Raw genomic sequence first — 25130 nt, forward strand, 5'->3', positions numbered from 1 at the left:
ATTATTGTTTAGAATCCTACCAGCTCTATTATTGTTTAGAATCCTACTAGTTCTATTATTTCTATTACTGTTTAGAATCCTACCAGCTCTATTATTGTTTAGAATCCTACCACTTATATTATTTATATTATTGTTTAGAATCCTACCAGTTATATTATTTATATTATTGTTTAGAATCCTACCAGTTATATTATTTATATTATTGTTTAGAATCCTACCAGTTATATTATTGTTTAGAATCCTACCAGTTCTATTATTTCTGTTATTGTTTAGAATCCTACCAGATCTATAACTGTTTAGAATCCTACCAGCTCTATTACTGTTTAGAATCCTACCAGTTATATTATTTATATTATTGTTTAGAATCCTACCAGCTCTATTACTGTTTAGAATCCTACCAGCTCTATTATTGTTTAGAATCCTACCAGCTCTATTATTGTTTAGAATCCTACCAGTTATATTATTTCTATTATTGTTTAGAATCATACCAGCTCTATTACTGTTTAGAATCATACCAGCTCTATTACTGTTTAGAATCCTACCAGATCTATCATTTCTGTTATTGTTTAGAATCCTACCAGAACTATTACTGTTTAGAATCCTACCAACTCTATAACTGTTTAGAATCCTACCAGCTCTATTACTGTTTAAAATCCTACCAGTTATATTATTTATATTATTGTTTAGAATCCTACCAGCTCTATTACTGTTTAGAATCTTACCAGCCCTATTATTGTTTAGAATCCTACCAGCTCTATTATTGTTTAGAATCCTACTAGTTCTATTATTTCTATTACTGTTTAGAATCCTACCAGCTCTATTATTGTTTAGAATCCTACCAGTTCTATTATTTCTATTTACTGTTTAGAATCCTACCAGTTCTATAATTTCTATTACTGTTTAGAATCCTACCAGTTATATTATTTATATTATTGTTTAGAATCCTACCAGTTATATTATTTATATTATTGTTTAGAATCCTACCAGTTATATTATTTATATTATTGTTTAGAATCCTACCAGTTCTATTATTGTTTAGAATCCTACCAGTTCTATTAGTTCTGTTATTGTTTAGAATCCTACCAGATCTATTACTGTTTAGAATCCTACCAACTCTATAACTGTTTAGAATCGTTCCAGCTCTATTACTGTTTAGAATCCTACCAGTTATATTATTTATATTATTGTTTAGAATCCTACCAGCTCTATTATTGTTTAGAATCCTACCAGTTCTATTATTTCTATTTACTGTTTAGAATCCTACCAGTTCTATAATTTCTATTACTGTTTAGAATCCTACCAGCTCTATTACTGTTTAGAATCCTACCACTTATATTATTTATATTACTGTTTAGAATCCTACCAGTTATATTATTTATATTATTGTTTAGAATCCTACCAGTTATATTATTTATATTATTGTTTAGAATCCTACCAGTTCTATTATTTCTGTTATTGTTTAGAATCCTACCAGATCTATTACTGTTTAGAATCCTACCAACTCTGTAACTGTTTAGAATCCTACCAGCTCTATTACTGTTTAGAATCCTACCAGCTCTATTACTGTTTAGAATCCTACCAGTTATATTATTTATATTATTGTTTAGAATCCTACCAGCTCTATTACTGTTTAGAATCTTACCAGCTTAATTATTGTTTAGAATCCTACCAGCTCTATTATTGTTTAGAATCCTACTAGTTCTATTATTTCTATTACTGTTTAGAATCCTACCAGCTCTATTATTGTTTAGAATCCTACCAGTTCTATTATTTCTATTTACTGTTTAGAATCCTACCAGTTCTATAATTTCTATTACTGTTTAGAATCCTACCAGCTCTATTACTGTTTAGAATCCTACCACTTATATTATTTATATTATTGTTTAGAATCCTACCAGTTATATTATTTATATTAATTGTTTAGAATCCTACCAGTTATACTACTTATATTATTGTTTAGAATCCTACCAGTTCTATTATTTCTGTTATTGTTTAGAATCCTACCAGATCTATTACTGTTTAGAATCCTACCAACTCTATAACTGTTTAGAATCGTACCAGCTCTATTACTGTTTAGAATCCTACCAGTTATATTATTTATATTATTGTTTAGAATCCTACCAGCTCTATTACTTTTAGAATCCTACCAGCTCTATTATTGTTTAGAATCCTACCAGCTCTATTGTTTAGAATCCTACTAGTTCTATTATATCTATTACTGTTTAGAATCCTACCAGCTCTATTATTGTTTAGAATCCTACTAGTTCTATTATATCTATTACTGGTTAGAATCTTACCAGCTCTATTATTGTTTAGAATCCTACCAGTTATATTATTTCTATTATTGTTTAGAATCATACCAGTTCTATTACTGTTTAGAATCATACCAGCTCTATTACTGTTTAGAATCATACCAGCTCTATTACTGTTTAGAATCCTACCAGATCTATTATTTCTATTACTGTTTAGAATCCTACCAGATCTATTATTTATATTACTGTTTAGAATCCTACCAGTTCTATTATTTCTATTACTGTTTAGAATCCTACCAGCTCTATTACTGTTTAGAATCCTACCAGTTCTATTATTTCTATTATTGTTTAGAATCCTACCAGTTATATTATTTCTATTATTGTTTAGAATCCTACCAGTTCTATTATTGTTTAGAATCCTACCAGTTCTATTATTTCTGTTATTGTTTAGAATTCTACCAGATCTATTACTGTTTAGAATCCTATCAACTCTATTATTGTTTAGAATCCTACCAGCTCTATTACTGTTTAGAATCCTACCAGTTATATTATTTCTATTATTGTTTAGAATCCTACCAGTTCTATTATTGTTTAGAATCCTACCAGTTCTATTATTTCTGTTATTGTTTAGAATTCTACCAGATCTATTACTGTTTAGAATCCTATCAACTCTATTATTGTTTAGAATCCTACCAGCTCTATTACTGTTTAGAATCCTACCAGTTATATTATTTCTATTATTGTTTAGAATCCTACCAGCTCTATTATTGTTTAGAATCCTACCAGCTCTATTATTGTTTAGAATCCTACCAGCTCTATTATTGTTTAGAATCGTACCAGTTAGATTATCTCTATTGTTGTTTAGAATCTTACCAGTTCTATTATTGTTTAGAATCCTACAAGTTCTATTACTGTTGAGAATCCTACAAGTTCTATTACTGTTGAGAATCCTACCAGCTCTATTACTGTTTAGGATCCTACCAGCTCTATTATTGTTTAGAATCCTACAAGTTCTATTACTGTTGATAATCCTACCAGTTCTATTATTGTTTAGAATCCTACAAGTTCTATTACTGTTGAGAATCCTACCTGCTCTATTACTGTGTTTTGGAGGTCTGACAGTCAGGCCAAGTGTACAATTTTTCTGTCATAGTTTCACAGCCGAATGAAATAACAGTGTCACAATTACACTGAACATGTAAGTTAGGTTTAGGGGCAGATTAAGTCAGTCAGCCAGGTCGGAACCAGACCAAACACCCCAGCGGTACCCCTCAATCATGGAGATAGAGAGGGGGAGCAGGTCAGGGGGAGCGAGTGGATTCACTAGGCTAGGTGGCTGGAGCACAAGTAGAGGGAAAAACAGGGGAGTGTTAGAGGGAGAGAGAGGAGATAGTGTGTGTGTGTGTGTGTGTGTGTGTGTGTGTGTGTGTGTGTGTGTGTGTGTGTGTGTGTGTGTGTGTGTGTGTGTGTGTGTGTGTGTGTGTGTGTGTGTGTGTGTGTACCCACCTGTGTGTGTGAGGCTGAGGGAGTGGTTGTTGTCGTTCCCTGCTGTCCTAGGGACCTCCAGGCTGGGCTGATTAGGAGCCACCAGCTGCAGCTCACGGACGTCAGCTCCAGAGTTCTGCACTCCCTCCTGCACCTACAATTTAGAGTCAGCAAGTACTATTACAGCTGCCTACCAGAGCACATACACCAAGGGAGTAGGGCTGCACAGCACTATGAAATACAGACATGAACTAAAGTTGTTTTGATCCATTAATAAAATGTTTTGATAACCAATGGGGTATTATGATCTTGTGGCAATAAGATACTAAAAGAGACCAGAACTTGTAGGACTGTTTTGCTTCTTTCCTTGTTAGCACACTAAAGTTCAATCACAAATAGAAGTGTTTTTTGTGTGTGTGTGTGTGTGTGTGTGTGTGTGTGTGTGTGTGTGTGTGTGTGTGTGTGTGTCAGTCCCCAGTTAGGCTGCCTGCCCTGCGTGGGAGAAGTTGGACAACAACAGCGCCAGGCCAGCGGAGGGTATTTGCATTTGTTCCAGTGGCTGTAGTCTAGAGGATATGAATGAAATGTTCCCTGATTCCAGTCAGAAGCTAGCCTACAGAGGAATGTCTACACACACACATACACACACACACACACACACACACACACACACACACACACACACACAGGGTCGTTTTCCGTTTACCTCAGAGTTGTTGGATGAGCAAGAGTTGGCTCTTTTCGGACATAGTTTAGGTCTGGAAAACAAAAAAAGAGCCACAACATTGCAGTTATGCATTTCTTGACTGTTTTACATATCTTTGAAAAGCATTATTTACTTTTTGACGACATTCTCTTTCATGCTATTTGTGAAAGCTTTACTGTTATTTAGGGCAACTGTTCTCCAAAATGTTTTATAAAATGAACTTATTCCTCCACAATTAGAAACGGGAACTTCACTGAGGTTCTTCCTCAAAACATAAAAAGTCTCGCTAGCTAAATCGCGACATAAACAGCCCCATGTTGTTTCTCTAAAGGGCAGCTCCAGCAGCTGAGGGGATTCTGTTCATTAACCAAGATCTAAATGCTTTTGTATACCCATTTCTGGTACAATTAAAAACCATGGCGCCAGGACACGACTAATACAACTCTAACTGCTCTCCAACATGCATGAGGGATTTCTCTAAAGCAGTCATGGCTGTGGAAGTCATTGCTGTAAATGAGAATGTGTTTTGAGTCAACTTACCAGGTCAAATAAAGGGTCAAATAAAAAAATACATAAAAATATTACGCATGATGGAAATGCCCTTCTTGGCTTCCTGATAATGTTTAATCCGTGTATTGTTGTTCCTGGTAATTAGACTTTCATTTTATTAGAAGTGTGTTTTCAATTTCCCTTTCATTAGCAGCAAGAAGTATGAACTACACAAATGGGCTTATTGTGCTCAACAGCCACACATAGGTTTTTGAGAATAACCCATTTCTACTGTGTAACCTATTTCACGGAGATGTACAGTATGTTGCAAGTTTGTATGTGCAGTTTTTTCAATACAGAATGCTTTCAAGCTGAGAAAAATGTTAAATTGCACAAGTAATAAAAAAACAGTGCTTTTCCTTTGAGTTTAGTTGACTAGATTGAGGGGCATTTTCATAGAGATAGATGTTTTATATGTATGGGAATTGAAACCTTCCTGGAGGGAACTAGAGATGTGAATCAGGCTGGTAGAGTACAACGGTGATACTCATTTAGTCACCTGGCATGGATAATATTACACCCTGCTAGAACTGGTACTAGCAGCGTGTGCTACTGTTGCCTCCCCATGGGATCGACCAAGAGAATAACCTGTAAATTACAGCTTTTGATACTGTATGTTGTTCTTGTTCTATTAAACAACCATGATAGCACCTCGGCAGGACAGAGGCTCACAGCACAGCAGCACAAGGATCTCTACTCTTCTCGTCTTCCTTCCTTATTCCCCCACTGGCTTTAGTATGGCTGCATTTCTCTTCGTCAGTTGGAATCGATGCCAGGTGCTGCACCTTGAATGGCCCTCACCCTCCCTCCGTCTCGTTCCCTCCGTGTCTCGCTCTCCTTCCCCCTCTCTGTAGAATGGTGATAATGCTGCACATCAAGGCAGCTACACCCAAACCTTTCACTGGGTCTCATCAGGGACCAACCAAGGCCTCCAGCTGAGTCAACGGGCAGGCCATCAGCAGCAGCACACTAGTGGAGGAAGAGGAGGACTGACTGGCAGATTATCCCATTCACGGCTACCATCTCATTCATGGGAGGAGTCTTTGTTACACTGGCCAACATCAAAGACCCAACAGTTGTGCCATCTCCCTTGGAGGGTCATAAAAGGACAATTCTTGCCATTGTGCAGAATGTGCATGGTCTAGTTTATGTTTATGCTTGAGAACTGCATGTCTCAGGTTGTCAGGGAAATATATTTATAACACAAAACGTATCTGACAAAGGTATCTTTATGACTCATTTCTTTCTGCATGGCTTGCTTTACCTGAAGATGTTGCACAGGTGAACTACAGGGATCATGAAGAGACAATCATTCCCATTGTGCATGGTCTTGTTTATGTTTATGCTTGAGTCAATAGGGAAATCAATCACAAAATGTGTATGACAAAATAAACCTTTTGAATTTCATATTGTATAATAACACAAAATCTGAATAGTTCCATGCCTGATATTACTGTACATTCCTTCTCCTCCTGTAATCCACCTGAAAACTTCCCCTGCGACCCATACCTTACCCTGTCGAATGTACCCATGTGGAAGAGCTAGGTTACAGTCAAATTGTGTCATGAAAATCTTAATTAATACTACATGTTAAACCACTTATAATGAGTTTACATGGTCCTTGACTGTGTAACATTATGGTCTCCTACCAGTATATTGGGATATTCATGCATTTGTTAACTTTTTATCAGATACGTTATGCATACTGTACATGTTAGCCATCTATTGCATTTTTTACTGTAGGCTACATCGTCATTGGGCTATTCATGTCCCCTTTCGTTGTGAATTTGTACTTTGCAGAGGAGTTGGCATACAAGGGCAGCACAGCAAGTTTTTCCTGTTGTCAGGTATGCCATGTGTTTTTGTTTGTTAAGAAATGTTGACAATATTTTACCGTTAGCAGTTCGCAAGTGCATGTCATGTACATAACGCCTGGCTGTCATTGAGAAAGTTGGCTAGCCTAGGCCTATAAGCTATAGTGTACATTGTGTTTGTTATTGTACTGTTATGTGAAGCAATATTATTGTTACAGTGCATTCGGAAAGTATTCAGACCCCTTGACTCTTTCCACATTTTATTACGCTACAGCCTTATTGTAAAATGTATAAATGTTTGTATTTTTGGTCGGGGCCTCTCGAGTGGCACAGCGGTCTAAGGCACTGCATCGCAGTGCTATAGGCGTCACTGCAGATCTGGGTTCGATCCCGGGCTGTATCACAAACGGCCATGATTGGGAGTCCCATAGGGGGGCCACGACCGGGAGACCCATGAGGCAGTGCACAATTGGCCCAGCGTCGTCCGGTTAGTGGAGGATTTGGCCGGCTGGGATATCCTTGTCCCATTGTGCTCTAGCGACTCCTTGTGGCGGCCAGGTGCATGTACACTGACTTCGGTCGCCAGCTGTACGTGTTTCCTCCGACACATTGGTGCGGCTGGCTTTCGGTTTAAGCGAGCAGTGTGTCAAGAAGCAACGGCTCTTGACCTTAGCCTCTCTCTCTCTCTCTCGAGTCCGTACGGGAGTTGCAATGATGGGACAAGACTGTAACTACCAATTGGATATCACGAACTTGGAGGTCTCTCCAGAGTCCGAGCTTTGGCTGGGCCACTCAAGGACATTCAGAGACTTGTCCCGAAGCCACTCCCGTGTTGTATTGGCTGTGTGCTTAGGGTCGTTGTTCTGCTGGAAAGTGAACCTTCGCCCCAGTCTGAGGTCCTGAGTGCTCTGGAGAAGGTTTTCATCGAGGATCTCTCTTTCCCCGCCACTGAAAAACATCCCCACAGTATGATGCTGCCACCCCCATGCTTCACCGTATGGATGGTGCCAGGTTTCTTTCAGACTTGACGCTTGGCATTCAAGCCAAAGAGTTCAATCTTGGTTTCATCGGAACAAAGAATCTTGTTTCTCATGGTCTGAGAGTCCTTTAGGTGCCTTTTGGCAAACCTCCAAGCAGGCTGTCATGTGCCTTTTCCTGAGGAGTGGCTTCCGTCTGCCCACTCTACCATAAAGGCCTGATTGGTGGAGTGCTGCAGAGATGGTTGTTCTTCTGGAAGGTTCTCCCATCTCCACAGAGGAACTCTGGAGCTTGGTTTTTGCTCTGACATGCACTGTCAACTGTGGGACCTTATATAGACAGATGTGTCTTTCCAAATCATGTCCAATCAATTGAATTTACCACAGGTGGACTTCAATAAAATAGAAACATCTAGAGGATGATCAATAGAAACAGGATGCACTTGAGCTCAATTTCGAGTCTCATAACAAAGGGTCTTAATACTTAGTATTTCTGTTTTTCATTTTTAATACATTTGCAAAAAAAAAATATATATATATATATATATATATATGTTTTGCTTTGTAATTGTGGGGTATTGTGTGTAGATTGATGAGGATCTTTTTTTATTTAATCAATTTCAGAAAAGGCTGTAACGTAACAAAATGTACTTTCCGAATGCACTGTACAGTATATGTAAGCCGATCAAAACACAACGCAGAGGCAATCTACACCGGTCACACTTGCACAATTCTCTCTGCATGTCACCCCTGACGTACTGGTTGGATATAAATAGGTTGCTCTGACTCCCTGATAACACAACACATATGTGACAAATGGATATCATATCACAGCAACTCTCTCTGCATGCTTTTACATACCTGAAAATAATACACAGAGCGCTGGTGAGCACCATGGCAAAGAAGGCTGCTCCGCTCATGGCAGCCAGCAGAGAGCCCATCTTGCTGGCCCCGGCAGGGGCGTAGGCGTGCCGGGGGTCATCTCCATCCGGTTCTGTCCGGTTGTGGTAGTGAAAGAGCAGGGCGAAGCCGCGGCCCCAGTGGGTGGTGGTGATCAACTCCATGATGACCTCTACCATCTCCTGGCTGGAGCCAAACACCAGCTGGCTGCTGGAGGGCCGGTTGGAGCCGCAGAAGCGCGAGGAGAAAGTGAGGAGGTCTGAGATGTAGAGGACGTCGTGGGGGCAAGCGTCCACCATCTGGGTCTCAGAGCTCACTGACTCATTGTCCGTGGGGGGTGGAGAGGTCGGAGTGGTGGCCTTGTCTACAACCACAGCCAGGTCTGGGGCTGCTGCTCTGGGGTTAGGGGTAGGGTTCAGGTCAGGGTCGCCTCTGAGGAGAGGAGAGGTGATTGAGTTCACCGCTGCCTGGTCCCTGGGTAGGAGGTGTGAGGGGGGATGTGGGGATGCAATATCAGAGGTGGACCTTTTAGCAGAGTTGGAGACTTTGGCGATCTCCATCTTGGTGGACTGCTCTTGCACCACCACCTGCTTGACCTTGTCATGTTGGAAGGAGGACTGGGGGGCTTTCGCTCTGCCCCCCTGAGCCTGAGTTACGGGGACGTCTTTAGCCAGCATTGACATGTTTTCATCTGTGCCCGGACCGCCAGACGGGAACGTTGCCCCATCGTCAGCCTCAGCATCTTCCACTTTCAAGTTAGAGATGGCAGTGTACTGGGCAGAGGGGTCGTGGCTCTCGAACACGTCAAAGTCAAATATCTCCAGTATGAGCTGGTGGCCGACGGGCACAAAGAACTGCCAGACACAGTGGGTCCCTGAGGAATAGTTATAGGGAAACCCAGGAGACAGGATGAGGCCTTGGACATCCACAACATCCACCTTCGCTCCACAATCAAAGTAGACCTGCAATAATCACATACATGGGCTTGGTGAGGGGGACATGAGTGTACGTAAAAACGCTAGCATCTCTAATTATCGACATCTCTACTGTATACCAGCACTTGTTAAAGACTTACAGAAAATCAGCAGACATAAAAATAAAATAAAAAGACATGATGATAACATCTAGGGACATATAATACAAATAAGGCTGCCTTTTAAACAAATAATACAGTTGAGCTGAATTCCACATTGCCTAAAAAACAATGAACTGCAACCAGACCTGAACTATTCAACTCTCCTCTTCTGCCAGCCAGTATATCAAAGCCATATTGCATGCCTGTGCTTGGGTAACCCTGGGGAGGGTTTCTTAAAACACGCTGAGCTGGCTGTAATGCTTCCCAGGTGTGTGGGGTGGACGGTGGAAGGGGACCTCAGCCTGGCTAAGCAGTGGCAGATGTGTGGCTGGGGCTGCTGGGCCCAGAGCTCAGGTCCAGACCTTTGTAGGAGGGCTGGTGTGTTTATGAGCTTTCCTCTCAGCCCAGGTTATGGACTGTGGGAATCGAGCGAACGACCTAGCCGGGGCTCAACCAGCACAGCCTCCACCACCAGACAGGTAACAAACCAGCCAATGCCCCAGACAACACTAGTAGTCTGACTGGAAACACATTTAAAACACGGTGTGTGTGTGCAAAAGGAGCACCAGCACCACTGCCATTGACCAACGCCAGATAGACACTTTGATGGCCCATCTCATCTCTCCATATGCAGGCATTTATCAAAGGCATTCCTCAGATTTTAAGAAGCCAAATCTGGATGTACTTTTCAGTCATCACTGTATGAGAGAGGCTGCTGCTAGGTTTGGCCTCAGCAATCCCCTCCGTCCTTCTGACTGCAACTCTGCAACTCAAAGGCCTCTCTATTGCTGATACAGCTGGCAGCCTCACAGCCAGGTCAGAATGTCCCTTACAGAGAGCTGGGGGGCAGTAAGGACATACATATCTGGGTGTGTGTGTGTGTTCCGTACAGTTAATGAAAGAGGTGTTTTCAAAGCACATGAATGCACCGAAAATATTGAATGCATTTCATTAAGGATATCACGCCAGAGGTGTAACAGTCCTGATCGCCTGACCATCACGTAACAGCATATGTAATCAATCTGTTTCAGACCTCCCTATCCTGACCACTTAATGACTCAACAATTTTGCAATATGTTGGTGAACAACATTGGACTAAAAACATTGGATCAAGACATTGCAACAGCGTATTCATCTCAGCTATTATTTCTAACCATGGGAAAATATGTATATTATATGCATGGGAAAGAGACAAGCCACTTGTGTTGAAAGAGATAAGCCATCATGTGTTGTGCTAGTAATCCAGTATGTGTTTTTGGTTTGTATTAAATACAATTGACAAATTATAATAACAACGTATGTTAAAGAAACTAAAGAAGGAGTGTCTTTAAAAAGCAAAACAAATCCCTTTGGAAATGGCCTATGTGGCATCGATAGGAGTCAGAAACAGTTATTCTAGTGTCAAAATTGACTATAAAGTGTAAATAGGATAATTTGTCATAAAGTCAGTCTCGTCTAAAACAGAGTTTGGAACATCCATGCGTCACAACAGGTAAATTAAGTTTGATTTGAGGATGTACAGTACCACTCAAAAGTTTGGACATGCCTACTCATTCAAGTTTTTTTTGTTATTTATACTATTTTCTACATTGTAGAATAATAGTGAAGACATCAAAACTATGAAATAACACATATGGAATCATGTAGTAACCAAAAAAGTGTTAAACAAATCCAAATATATTTTATATTTGAGATTCTTCAAAGTAGACACCCTTTGCCTTGATGACAGCTTTGCACACTCTTGGCATTATCTCAACCAGCTTCATGATATAGTCACCTGGAATGCATTTCAATTAACAGGTGTGTCTCGTTAAGTTAAATTGTGGAATTTCTTTCTTTCTTAATGGGTTTCAGCCAATCAGTTGTGTTGTGACAAGGTAGAGGTGGTATACAGACGATAGCCCTATTTGGTAAAAGACGAAGTCCATATTATGGAAAGAACAGCTCAAATAAGCAAAGAGAAACGACAGTCCATCATTACTTTAAGACATGAAAGTCAGTCAATGTGGAACATTAAGAACTTTGAAAGTTTCTTCAAGTGCAGTCGCAAAACCCATCAAGTGCTATGATGAAACTGTCTCTCATGAGGACCGCCACAGGAAAGGAAGACCCAAAGTTACCTCTGCTGCAGAGGATAAGTTCATTAGAGTTTCCAGCCTCAGAAATAAATGCTTCAGTTGATCCCAACATCAACTGTTCAGAGGAGACTGCGTGAATCAGGCCTTCATGGTCGAATTGCACTACTAAAGGACACCAATAATAAGAAGAGACTTGAAAAAAAAATACCAGCAATGGACGTTAGACCAGTGGAAATCTGTCCTTTGGTCTGATGAGTCCAAATTAGAGATTTTTGGTTGCAACCAAGTGTCTTTGTGCACCTGCATTGCTTGCTGTTTGGGGTTTTAGGCTGGGTTTCTGTACAGCACTTTGTGACATCAGCTGATGTAAGAAGGGCTTTATATAAATACATTTGATGGATGATCTTTGTGAGACGCAGAGTAGGTGAACAGATGATCCCTGCATGTGTGGTTCCCACCGTGAAGTATGGGGGAGGTGTGATGGTGTGGGGGTGTTTTGCTGGTGACACTGTGATTTATTTAGAATTCAAGGCACACTTAACCAGCATGGTTACCACAGCATTCTGCAGCGATACGCCATCCCATCTGCTTTGCACTTAGTGGGACTATCATTTGTTTTTCAACAGGACAATGACCCAACACACCTCCAGGCTGTGTAAGGGCTATTTGACCAAGAAGGAGAGTGATGGAGTGCTGCATCAGATGACCTGGCCTCTACAAATCACCCAACCTCAACCCAATTGAGATGGTTTGGGATGAATTGGACAGCAGAGTGAAGGAAAAGTAGCCAACAAGTGCTCAGCATATGTGGGAACTCCTTCAAGATTGTTGGAAAAGCATTCCAGGTGAAGCTGGTTGAGAGAATGCCAAGAGTGTGCAAAGCTGTCATCGAGGCAAAGGGTGGCTACTTTGAAGAATCTCAAATCTCAAATATATTTTTATTTGATTAACACTTTTTTGGTTACTACATGACTCCATATGTGTTTTTTCATAGTGTTGACGTCTTCACTATTATTATACAATGCAGAAAATAGTACAAATCAACGAAAACCCTTGAATGAGTAGTGTCCACACTTTTGAGTGGTACTGTACATTTGCCCACTAACATGGGTGAGCAGCTGCAGTGATTTCTCTCTATCCAATAGCATAGACGGTGAGACCGACCTGCCCAGCACCTCTGGCTTTGTTTCAATAAAACAACACGTTGCACATTTTTTTACTTGAGAAATACTGCACCAAACACCTTAGTTAGATGTAAAACTGTGCAACTAAAACACCCTCAGCAAAAATGTCTAAATAAATGACAGATTTCTTGACTTCATTCTGGGGATTTCGAGGGAGTGAAATAGGCTTCCGGGTCTACAGTGTCTCATGTGGGACAAACATCATTAACCAAACGCGGAATCAGAAACACACTTTCTGTTGCAACAGAAAAACACACGTGCCAATTGGGGTGTTCATTGGCTCTTTAAGATGAACTGAAATGTTGTAAATGTTTTATTGCTATGGACACAGTACACTCATTGTCAAGTTTGGGCACCAAAATCAAATAATTACAGAAACAAATTCTAATTTATGCAGTGGTAAATACAATTTGATAGTGATGGAGGCTTATAACTATAAGAATCAAGGCACACTTTGAAGCCCAACTAGTTCTAAGAGTGTTGTATATGCCTTTTCTTTCTCAATGCTTTCTCTGCTGTTTAGTGTGAAAACATTATAATATAATAATAATATATGCCATTTAGCAGACGCTTTTATCCAAAGCGACTTACAGTCATGTAAGGGTGGTCCCGGGAATCGTATGGGTGGTCCCGGGAATCGAACCCACTACCCTGGCGTTACAAGCGCCATGCTCTACCAACTGAGCTACAGAAGGACCATTATGTCATAGTAAGGTGCAAAAGAGAAAATGGCCTTAGACTTATTAGGAACTCATGTCATGAACGCCACAACAACAATACATAAATTACGCGGATGACATTTGAACTGGTCAAATGCCATTCCCAGAGAGGTTATATATATATATATATATATATAGGTTGCAGAAAGTAAGCCAATTTCCGTGTTTGCTCTACGGTGTTGTGCAGTGTAGTGGTATTGTGCCATACCCTATAGAATGAAGGGAACAGCTTGACAACATGGGGGGGAAGGGAGGGGTGTGTTTGTCTGTCTCCGTGACCAATATAAGTGTCCAAATCCACATTCGTGTAGCCAGGCTCTTTCTATTGACAGTGTATGGGCTACATAGAAAGAGAGAGAACTTTGTCAGGGAAGGAGGGACAGGGACCGTCATTTTCCTGGCTCTGGCTGCACTAGGACTGGCTATCTGGAGGTCCGCCACCCTCACTGTGGTGTGATGTACATGGTAGACTACACATGAATGGCCTCAAAGTGCCACAGTGTAAAATGCAAATGGGACATTCTTATAATGCCAAACATCCCAGTTCTGTTACATCACAGACACAGGCCTCTCCACTGGCAGTCGCAGCCAGGGCGGGCATTATTCAAGGAAGCCTTTTCTCATGGGGAACAATGGGCAGCAGTGCTGTTTGGTTGCACCACTTCATGGTGGGATGGGAGATAACACTTTAATGAAGTGATGTTAATAAGTAGGAGCAGGCAGAAGGTTTACAGAAGACCCTGCTGGTCGGTCATTGCACCCGAGTTGTGCCACACAAGGAGATTGACTAGACGATCCCTTTACAAAAGCAGAGAAACCAAGCATATAATGCTGTAGAATGCTTTGTGCATTGGAATGTCAAATGCAAACCTGTGATTAGTTTGAGGTTGACCATAATATTGATATTGTTAAGCAACTTGAATCCTTTGTCAGAACAACATTTCCAGAACTGCAAATTACCTGAAATATAGTTTGAACTTTATACAAAGCCTACTAAAAGAATATCCCTATGATTGATTTGCTGTTTGGAATATGAATTTTGAACACAATTCCAATCTATAAATCATAAAAAACTCTCCCTAACAACTGAAGAGCTTACTGAGGAATTGAAACAGGTTACTGAGTATACAACTAGTATGATGAAAGCCCCTAAAACCCTTGAAACAGAGGCTCATCTTTCCATAGCGATCGCTGTCACACACTCACTCATTCCCTTCCCTCACATGCACAAACAACCCCTGACTGGCTCCTAAACAGCCAGACGGGCCCCTCAAGGGGGCAGGGATCCTCCCAGGCGCTGTTTACTGGAGTAGAAAAGTGACACTGCTCCACAGGCTGACGCTTCAGCTATGCCAACTCCCAGATGAAGTGTTATATAACCCAGGGCTTAGAAGCTCCTCTGTATGTCTGTCGCAGTCATTTAGCCACTGTTGCTGGTCAGGTCAGACACAGACAGAAATCTAGAGCATAGACATTGGGGTTATTTCTACTGTGGAGAATACTGAATCTGTGTGTCATAGAAGCACCATACTAAGACACAACATCCTTGCACCCGGTGTTGTCTGTCCACAGATGTGAAAAGGCACTGATACACGAGCCCACAACTTGTACAATACAGTGCCTTCAGAAAGTATTCAGACACTGACTTTTTCCACAGCATTATTCTAAAACGTATAAAATTGTTTTTTTCCCCTCATCAAATCTACACACAATACCACATAATGACAAAGCAAAAACAGTATTTTTTTTGTTAGCTAATGGAGTGTTGCTTCCATGCTGTGTTGTCATGTGTTGCTGACTTGCTGTGTTGTTGTCCTAGGTCTCTCTTTATGAAGTGTTGTGTTGTCTCTCTTGTTGTGATGAGTGTTTTGTCCTATATTTATATTGTTTTTATCTTTATTTTTTAATCCCATGCCCCCATCCCCGCAGGAGGCCTTTTGCCTTTTGGTAGGCCGTCATTGTAAAGAAGAATTTGTTCTTAAATAACTGACTTACCAAGTTAAATAAAGGTTAAATAAAAGAACAATAATTTCTTAGAAATTTTTTAAGTATTCAGACCCTTCACTCAGTACTTTGTTGAAGCATCTTTGGCAGTGATTACAGCCTTGAGTCTTCTTGGGTATGATGACACAAGCTTGCCACACCTGTGCTCTGCAGATCCTCTCAAGCTCTGTCAGGTTGGATGGGAGCGTTGCTGCACAACTATTTTCAGGTCTCTCCAGAGATGTTAGATCGGGTTCAAGTCCGGGCCACTCAAGGACATTCAGAGCCACACCTACGTTGTCTTGACTGTGTCCTTAGGGTTGTTGTCCTGTTGGAAGGTGAACCTTTGCCCCAGTCTGAGGTCCTGAGCGCTCTAGAGAAGGTTGTCATCAATGATCTCTCTGTACTTTGCTCTGTTCATCTTTGCCTCGATCCTAACTAGTCTCCCAGTCCCTGACGCTGAAAAACATCCCACAGCATGATGCTGCCACCACCATGCTTCACCATAGGGATGGTGCCAGGTTACCTCCAGATGTGATGCTTGGCATTCAGGCCAAAGAGTTCAATCATGGTTTCATCAGACCAGAAAATCTTGTTTAAAATGGTCTGAGAGTCTTTAGGTGCCTTTTGGCTAACTCCGAGCAGGCTGTCATGTGACTTTTACTGAGGAGTGGCTTCCATTTGGCTACCATAAAGGCCTGATTGGTGGAGTGCTGCAGAGATGGTTGTCTTTCTGGAAGGCTCTCCCATCTCCAGAGAGGAACTGTAGAGCTCTGTCAGAGTGACCATCGGGTTCTTGGTCCCCTCCCTGACCAAGGCCCTTCTCCCCCGATTGCTCAGTTTGACAGCTCTAGGAAGAGTCTTTGTGGTTCCAAACGTCTTCCGTTTAAGAATGATGGAGGCCACTGTGTTCTTGGGGACCTTTGTCATTATCAGGTATAGTATGTAGATTGCTGAGGAATTGTTTTTATTTAATCTATTTTAGAATATGGCTGTAACGTAACAAAATGTGGAAAAAGTCAAGAGGGGTTTGAATACTTTCTGAAGGCACTCTAAGCATGGTGTGGTGGTGTATGCAGGTATCCCAAGCCCTCAGCTTCACTCAGGGTGAGTTTACAAACAATTGGTGAGCTTCCTGATTGGGCTCTAGCTGAAGCTGCCCCCACTGACCTGGGAGAGCAGAGTCCTCATGCTCTAAATCACCGCACAAAATTCTGACCTTTTCAAATTACCATCAAGGCCACGATAATCTTTGGTCGTCAATGTTGGGGCCACACATTTTCTCTGCTCCGCATGAGACAGTGGAATGTTCAGCATTGTAGTGGTGGTGGTGGGCCCTCCAACTCCACATAGATATGTGGCTGAGTGGGCGGGATGTTGGATAGGGGGTTCCACATTTGTGGTGCACACACCAATTAACATAGTTTTCCCTGTATTTTTCTTCCTCTCTGGATAGGAGGTTGCACTAACAGTCATTAACTAAGGACGCCTAGCCTAGAAATTAAAGCATGTTGATGAGATGCAGTCAGTCAGAGTTATGTCTCCATGGTGGTTCGGACCAATTTGGAGAAATAATTTCCAGATTTGGAATGTGATCCAGGCAGTGAATGGATGCATCCTCAGTAATTCATCTCTCAGCAACATACAGGATGACAACAACACACACAGCCAGAACAGTCAAGCCAGCTAGCTGGGCAGCTGGAGCTCTCGCTCACTCCCTCTGCCTGGCCCATTCATCTCATTTAAAGTAACGGTACAGTTTATTTACCATCATGCCAACCTCACCGTCTGACCAATATGTGTTTACAGTATGAACTAGTCTCTTTATGGACTTTAGACATTTAGCTAGGGGATGAATTCCTCAGTGAATTCCTCAGCATCAAACTGATGCTTGTTTAAAAATCAACATTAGAATAAGCAATGAAATTATGTAAAGATACTGTAATATTTCATAACTTCAAATGTCAAACATACTCTCATTTGTCGAGCTAGATGTTAGGGTGGTTCTCATTTGTCTAAATGTTCGGGTGGTGGATTTATCAAAGTTGAAAGATTCCCCTTTGGGGGTGGATGCAATGAATTCCAAGCCTGTTTACGCTGTTCCAAAAATCAACTTTATACAAAAGAGGACAAGAGGACAAAGGCATCATTTAGAGTGCCCCATCAGGCAGATAATTGAAAAGATAGTGAGCACCCTACGCACACAGAAACTAAAGCTGGGGACGCTGACAATTCAATATACCAAGGGCTTTTGTTGTTCAGTTCTAAGAATTCTACTGCTCACCGCCACTCAGTCACAGTGGATGGGGACGAGTCTTGACAGTTTGTAGGCTTAGAGATTCTCCTTCCTAGTGTTGTAGTAGTGGGTGGTCATAACTAATATTTATTTTGAAATTACCCAAGGGAGAACTCTGCAATGAAAAAAATACAAAATAAATTTTTAAAAGATTTAAAAGGGATTAAAAGGAAAATGTTGATAAAGAAACAAACCCCAGATTATCTCCAACAACACTTCAATCAAAACTTGAATGAAGTCTTAGCAAATTGCGATAGTGAAACCAAAATGGCCGCACTTGTAATCCAATGAAATCACACACAATTGCACATTTTCTAGGAGATAAATTGGCATTTCCATACAGTATATTCGGAAAGGATTTAGACCACTTGACTTTTTCCACATTTCGTTACGTTACAGCCTTCTTCTAAATGGTGTACAACCATGGTGCAGACAGATAGGGCAGCCGTGCTTCTAGTTTCTAGGCAAAGTATTTTTTATTTTATTAGTTAATTCTTACATTATTAGCCCAGAAAATGTTCCTTTACTTTAGATGTGTGCATTGTTGTGAATTATTAGATATGACTTACTAGATATTACTGTACTGTTGGAGCTAGAAACACAAGCATTTCGCTTACACCCGCAATAATATCTGCTAAACACGTGTATGTGACCAATACAAAAACAAAAAAAACAGGATTTTAGAAATGTTTGCAAATGTATTACACAAACCCCCTGAAATATCACATTTACATAAGTATTCAAACTCTTTACGCAGTACTTTGTTGAAGCACCTTTGGCAGGGATTATACAGCCTAGAGTCTCCTTGGGTGTGACGCTATAAGCTTGGCACAACTGTATTTGGGGGGTTTCTCCCATTCTTCTTTGAAGATCCTCTCAAGCTCTGTCAGGTTGGATGAGGAGAGTTGCCGCATAGCTTTTTTCAGGTCTCTCCAGAAATGTTTGATTCGGTTCAAGTCCGAGCTCTGGTTGGGCCACTCAAGGACAGTCAGAGACTTGTCCCGAAGCCACTCCTGCATTGTCTTGGCTGTGTGCTTGGGGTCTTTGTCCTGTTGGAAGGTGAACCTTCGCCCCAGTCTAAGGTCCTGAGCGCTCTGGAGAAGGTTTTCATCAAGGATCTCTCTGTACCTTGCTCTATTTATCTTTCCCCTCGATCCTGACTAGTCTCCCAGTCCCTGACACTGAAAAACATCCCCACAGCATGATACTGCCACCACCATGCTTCACCATAAGCATGGTGCCAGGTTTCCTCCAGACACGACGCTTGGCATTCAGGCCAAAGAGTTCAATCTTGGTTTCATCAGACCAGAGAATATTGTTTCTCATGGTCTGAGAGTTCTTTAGGTGCCTTTGGCTAACTCCAAGCAGGCTGTCATGTGCCTTTTACTGAGGAGTGGCTTCCGCCTGGCCACTCTACCATAAATGCCTGATTGGTGGAGTGCTGCAAAGATGGTTGTCCTTCTAGAAGGTTGTCCCATCTCCACAGAGGAATTCTGGAGCTCTGTCAGAGTGACCATTGGGTTCTTGGTCACCTCCCTGACCAAGGCCATTCTCCCCAAATTGCTCAGTTTGTCCGGGCAGCCAGCTCTTGGAAGAGTCTTGGTGGTTCCAAACTTCTTCCATTGAAGAATAATGGAGGCCACTGTGTTTTTGGGGACCTTCAATGCTGCAGAAATGTTTTGGTACCCTTCACCAGATCTGTGCCTCGACACAATCCTGTCTTGGAGCTCTACGAACAATTCCTTCGACCTCATGGCTTGGTTTTTGCTCTGACAAGCATTGTCAACTGTGGGATGTTATATAGACAGGTGTGTGCCTTTCCAAATCATGTCCAATCAATTGAATTTGCCACAGGTGGACTCCAATCAAGTTGTAGAAACATCTCAAGGATGATCAATGAAAACAGGATGCACCTGAGCTCAATTTCGAGTCTCATAGCAAAGGGTCTTAATAATTATGTAAATAAGGCATTTCAGTTTTTATACATTTTATAAATTTGCTAAAATGTCTAAAAACCTGTTTTCGCTTTGTTATTATGGGGTATTGTGTGTAGATTGATTGAAAAGTTGAGCGGTCTGAATACTTTCCGAATGCCGTGTCACACTCAAATCATTGCGGAGAGGCTACAGCACCAGAAACCACATAGGAAGTGGGGGAAATTATTTTATGATAGCAATGCATTCTAACTGCTGCCAAAGTTGTCAGGAAGAATTTGGTGATTAAAAAGAACGCCTTCTGCCGGACTCTGTTAATCACCTGTAAGCACTGAACAGATTAGGGAAGTCTTTCCCAAATGCTAATAACTGAACATGATTAAATAGCACACTTCCATGGCCCATAGACACTATGACACAGTAATGTTATGGATTCATTTGGTCATGTGACGCCTCTGTCTTATATTTCATATACAGTACAGTGGCGATCAATAGCTTAATTCTCCCCAGATAAATAGCATAAATATATGTGCAGTAAGTCAATGCTACAGTGTCAGATGTTCACATACAGAACACTTAGAAAAGGAGAGCAGATATTAATAATAATGTAGCCCACATACAGGTTTCTTCCTAGTTTGGACCAAATTGAGAAGAAACCCAAACCAGAGTGTCACCTGGACTGCTTCTGCTGCACCATCTTTTGAACAACCATACTGCTAAACCAGTGGAGGCTGCTGAGGGGAGGGCGGCTAATAATAATGGCTGGAATGGTGTCAATGGAGTGGTATCGACCACATGCAAACCAAACCACATCTTTGATGTGTTTGATACCATTCCATTGACTCCATTCCAGCCATTATTATGAGCCGTACTCCCCTCAGCAGCCTCCACTGTACTAAACATGTTTCAGGTGTGTTACACCCCCAAACCCCACCTTAGTGTGAATGTGGAAACCCAATAACCAGGAAAAAGCCACTGATGCAATCCAGTGCCATGTAACACAGATAATGAATTGTAAGGGAACGGTTGGTTTACACTTAAATACTACTGTACTAGGAACCGTGTCAGACAGAAACTGCTGTGTGTTGTTGAACAGAGAGCAGGAGTAAGGTTTCTCTACTCTACAGTATGTACAGGGTGATTTATGAGAGCTCTTGTTCAGGAATAAAGTCATGAAATCCATGTCAGTGTCAGGCAGTCAGGCAGTGGGGGTTGTTTTCACCACAAAGTGAGAGTGAGTCAGACTCAGACCAACAGGAGGTGAACATGCCCTGCTCTGGCTTCATCCATGTGGTTCTCATTTCACTGCTCTCTCTGTCTGACTCTGCATGCCATTGCCTTTAACTCTACTAGATATAGTTGAGGACAAAAAATTGAGTGCATGCTCAGTGTCATGGGATGTTTTCCTCCCCATGGTTGGAAAATGCAGCCTTACAGAGAGTACTGCCAGCTGATTATCAGGAAGTGCAGACACATCTGGCTATAGCCTAATATTGATGTATATTTTTGTGTAATATCTTACAGTTGCGAAAAGCTGATATCCAATTGCGCATTAAATTGACAAAATGATCAACTGGAAAAATAACATAAAATAATTACTTTATTTTCCTCAATTACCAACCCAGCATGACTTTGAACTTGGGGTGATTACTATTGGAAGCTTCCTATTGAAATGTCAATAAGCTTTTTGTAGCACTCGATAGGATAGTAGATCATTTTCTAAGTTAATGGTATTAGATGACTAAAAAGTGATTGTTAATGTAAAACTATGCTCAAACTTCTGGAGAGATGAGCCCTGTGTATGCACGGGTGGTGTCCACATGCATACCGGACTACTACAATACTTTACAGTGCATTTAGTGCATCAAGTTCTCACAATAATTACAAATTACCCAGGAAAGTCTATATTCTGTCTTTCCCTGGGTGGAAAATAACTAGCTACACAACAACAACAACAAGGAAACTTAATACAGTTTAATTCTTGCTTAACAAGTTTTCAGCCAGTCACTAAACTAGAAGACCGATGACGGGTGAAACAAATCACTGCGTTTTTTTATGAGGCAAATATAGACTGTAAACAAAGAGCAGCCATGTGTTACTTACTTTCTGAGCAACACGTCCCGTGACCCATAGTAAATACGCTGTCATGAACACATGTGCCCAGAACGAGCTGTTGCAGGTCATTTTCCTTATTTTTCCTTTTCCCCGACGCACACTGAACCATAACCCGCTCTCGCTTCCCATTCACCTGAAGTCTCGGGGGCGCGCTTTCATCGTTCGTGGACCCGCATACAGAAATCACAGGGGGTTGTACTGAAGCGCTCACAACTTGACACTCAGTACAATTTGCCTACAATCATTTTGACAAAACGTACACTTTCAATGCACCATGCGTGGGATTATGAATAGTAACCTAGATTTCCTTGTAGTAGGTCATCTGCAGACCATTGATTTGGAGTAACTTTACATGATTGTGATGTGATTAAGGAACAGAGCACCACCACCTGTTCCATAAAAGCCCAGGCAACTTGGTAGCAGGGTAATAGTACTCTCATTTAGGAGTTCCCGTGCACAACCCCAATGTGTACATGTGTAGCTTACTATTGCATTGGTGCCACCAATTAAGTGGGGGGGTGCACAAAGTGAGCTTGACCCAGTGTAGGTGTAGATATGACTTTATGAATGTGTAGAAAATTGAGAATGGAAAGCTGGAGCGGAACAGGGCTGAACCATGGGACCTCTATTTAGAGAGAAAGTCCACTACCACCTGTGCCAGAAAAGCCCAACCCTTTTGGCAAAGGCAATATACAATCATATAGGAAGGCTACACTTCTACGCCTATGGCTGCATTTACACAGGTAGCCCAATTCTAATCTTTTTTCCACTAATTAGTATTTTGACAAATCACATCAGATCTTTTCACATCAAATACATTACTTGACTTATGCAGAGTTGAGAATACATTTGTGTAAAGTTGACAAAAGCATATTTACAAATGCCCTGAAGATGATCTGTATCACATGGAGTTAATGAGATTATCTGATATTCTGATTATAGAACAAAATGCTCACTAAACTGTTTATCATATTGTTTGGCTGGCTTTAACAACTTTAAGGGCAAATCAGGAGGGAGTAGCATCTATTGTCTGCCCTGTCAATTTTAAGTAATCATTCCTGAGCATACTCACTCATATGCACGTCAGTGAGTACATGGGGAAGTCTTGTGGTGGAACAAGATACTGCACTGCACATTTCTTGGTAACTACATGTGCTGGCCAGGGTAATCCTTGTGTAGCCTTCCTGTTGATAGTATTGCTACCAAGAGGTCTTGGCTTTTATGTTAATTGTGAGAAAAAAAACATAAATATTTAAAAAACAGAATAAAAATAGGACTGAGAGCCTTAGATTACAACTAGCTCAAGGGACGTAATAGTTGCTATCTGCCACCGAGGGGGGCATTTTAACGTAAATGTAGCAGGAAACGAGTAATAAACAGTGATGCCTATGAAGATTAGGAGGTAGAGTCATTGTCTTTGGTACCTTGGTCTTAGAAACACACATTTGTGCATTCATACCAGGTAAGGGACAGAGACCAAAATCCCACACACATGGCTCCTCATCTCTCCTTCTCCCTCCTCCACCTCATCTTCTCCAGACTCGCAAGTAAGGGTATGTGTATATATGATCAAATGATCAGCATTGCTTTTAATCTGAAGATTATTACAAGTTTGGTTGCTGTTTCCTACTAAACATTGTAACTTTAAGCACATTCTTCTTGCCAAGGTTGGGGTCATTTCATGAGTACATTTATAAAATTGACACCAACCCTGGTTATTTTACTAAGAACCAAGCTTCTATATCCCACATATTCCCCCTACAAAGTTAGTCTGCAAACATTCAGTGAAGTGAAACAATAGTTTTTATTTTTTATTAAACAATTTATTTCATTTTTTCATATTCAACACAAAATAATCACACAATACACCAAACTATACAGGAGCCCATTGGGCCACAACCAATAAAATACAAAAATAATAACCAATAAGACAAACCAACAACCCAAACAAACAGAAAAATACAAACAAAATACATAGGGAGATAATTTAATTTCTTCTGATAAGTGGTACTTCGTGGCCATGATATTCCTTTATGTAAAAACAAGAATCGTTCCCATATCTTTTTGGAGTCTGTATTATGTTTCTCCAGCCTTTTGGCAAACAGGATTTCATAACATGTTTTTATCAACATAGTGAAACATCCCAATGGACACACCACACCATTTCAATGTGGATATAATGTTGAAGATCTGACATGTTTTTATCAACATAGTGAAACATCCCAATGGACACACCACACCATTTCAATGTGGATATAATGTTGAAGATCTGACATGTTTTTATCAACATAGTGAAACATCCCAATGGACACACCACACCATTTCAATGTGGATATAATGTTGAAGATCTGACATGTTTTTATCAACATAGTGAAACATCCCAATGGACACACCACACCATTTCAATGTGGATATAATGTTGAAGATCTGACATGTTTTTATCAACATAGTGAAACATCCCAATGGACACACCACACCATTTCAATGTGGATATAATGTTGAAGATCTGACATGTTTTTTGTTGTTATTTTTTTACCCCTTTTTCTCCCCAATTTCTTGTTACAGTCTTTCTCATCGCTGCAACTCCCGTACAGACTCGGGAGAGGCAACGGTTGAGAGCCGTGTGTACTCCGAAACACAACCCAACCAAGCCAAACCGCACAGCTTCTTGACACAATGCCCATTAAATCCAGAAGCCAGCCGCACCAATGTGTCAGAGGAAACAGTGTACACCTGACGACCGTGTCAGAGTGCACTGCGCCTGAACCGAAGTGGTGCAGGAAAGGTGGCTCTTGTGTGAAGTGGAATTCTGGGACTTTAGATGGAACATTAGTGAAATTACAACAGATCAAGGATTCCACCAAAACAAATTTCTTATTGGTGATCATGAGTGGACTGAAGATAAGAAATACTGTCTGGTACTGGTGTAGTGTGGGAAACCTGAAGATGCCTGTTCACATCACAGTCGATCCACAAACCACAACCCAGATTTTCCCACCACTAGCACCAATGAGTGCAGAACAGTCCTTTACTGTCAAGTTACATTTACTTTGTCTTTATGTT

At 41.1% G+C, this 25130-nt stretch overlaps 1 protein-coding gene across 2 annotated transcripts in view; it reads right to left on the bottom strand.

Annotated features, from left to right (window-relative positions):
- Positions 1–22286, bottom strand: part of LOC118358454 (uncharacterized) — a 35708-nt gene extending 13422 nt beyond the window's left edge. The window contains exons 1-4 of one of the 2 annotated variants that reach the window (XM_052479011.1): positions 22056–22286; positions 8645–9645; positions 4444–4495; positions 3759–3891 (exon numbers count right to left, since the gene is read on the bottom strand). In XM_052479011.1, the coding sequence (XP_052334971.1) occupies positions 3759–3891; positions 4444–4495; positions 8645–9645; positions 22056–22196 (1327 nt within the window). In that variant the 5' untranslated portion in view covers positions 22197–22286. The remainder of the gene's footprint in view (positions 1–3758; positions 3892–4443; positions 4496–8644; positions 9646–22055) is intronic. The other variant, XM_035736300.2, reaches the window with a different exon arrangement.
- Between the last annotated feature and the right edge of the window lie 2844 nt (positions 22287–25130).

Source organism: Oncorhynchus keta, chromosome 25 (genome assembly GCF_023373465.1).
Source record: "Oncorhynchus keta strain PuntledgeMale-10-30-2019 chromosome 25, Oket_V2, whole genome shotgun sequence".
Classification (NCBI taxonomy): domain Eukaryota; kingdom Metazoa; phylum Chordata; class Actinopteri; order Salmoniformes; family Salmonidae; genus Oncorhynchus; species Oncorhynchus keta.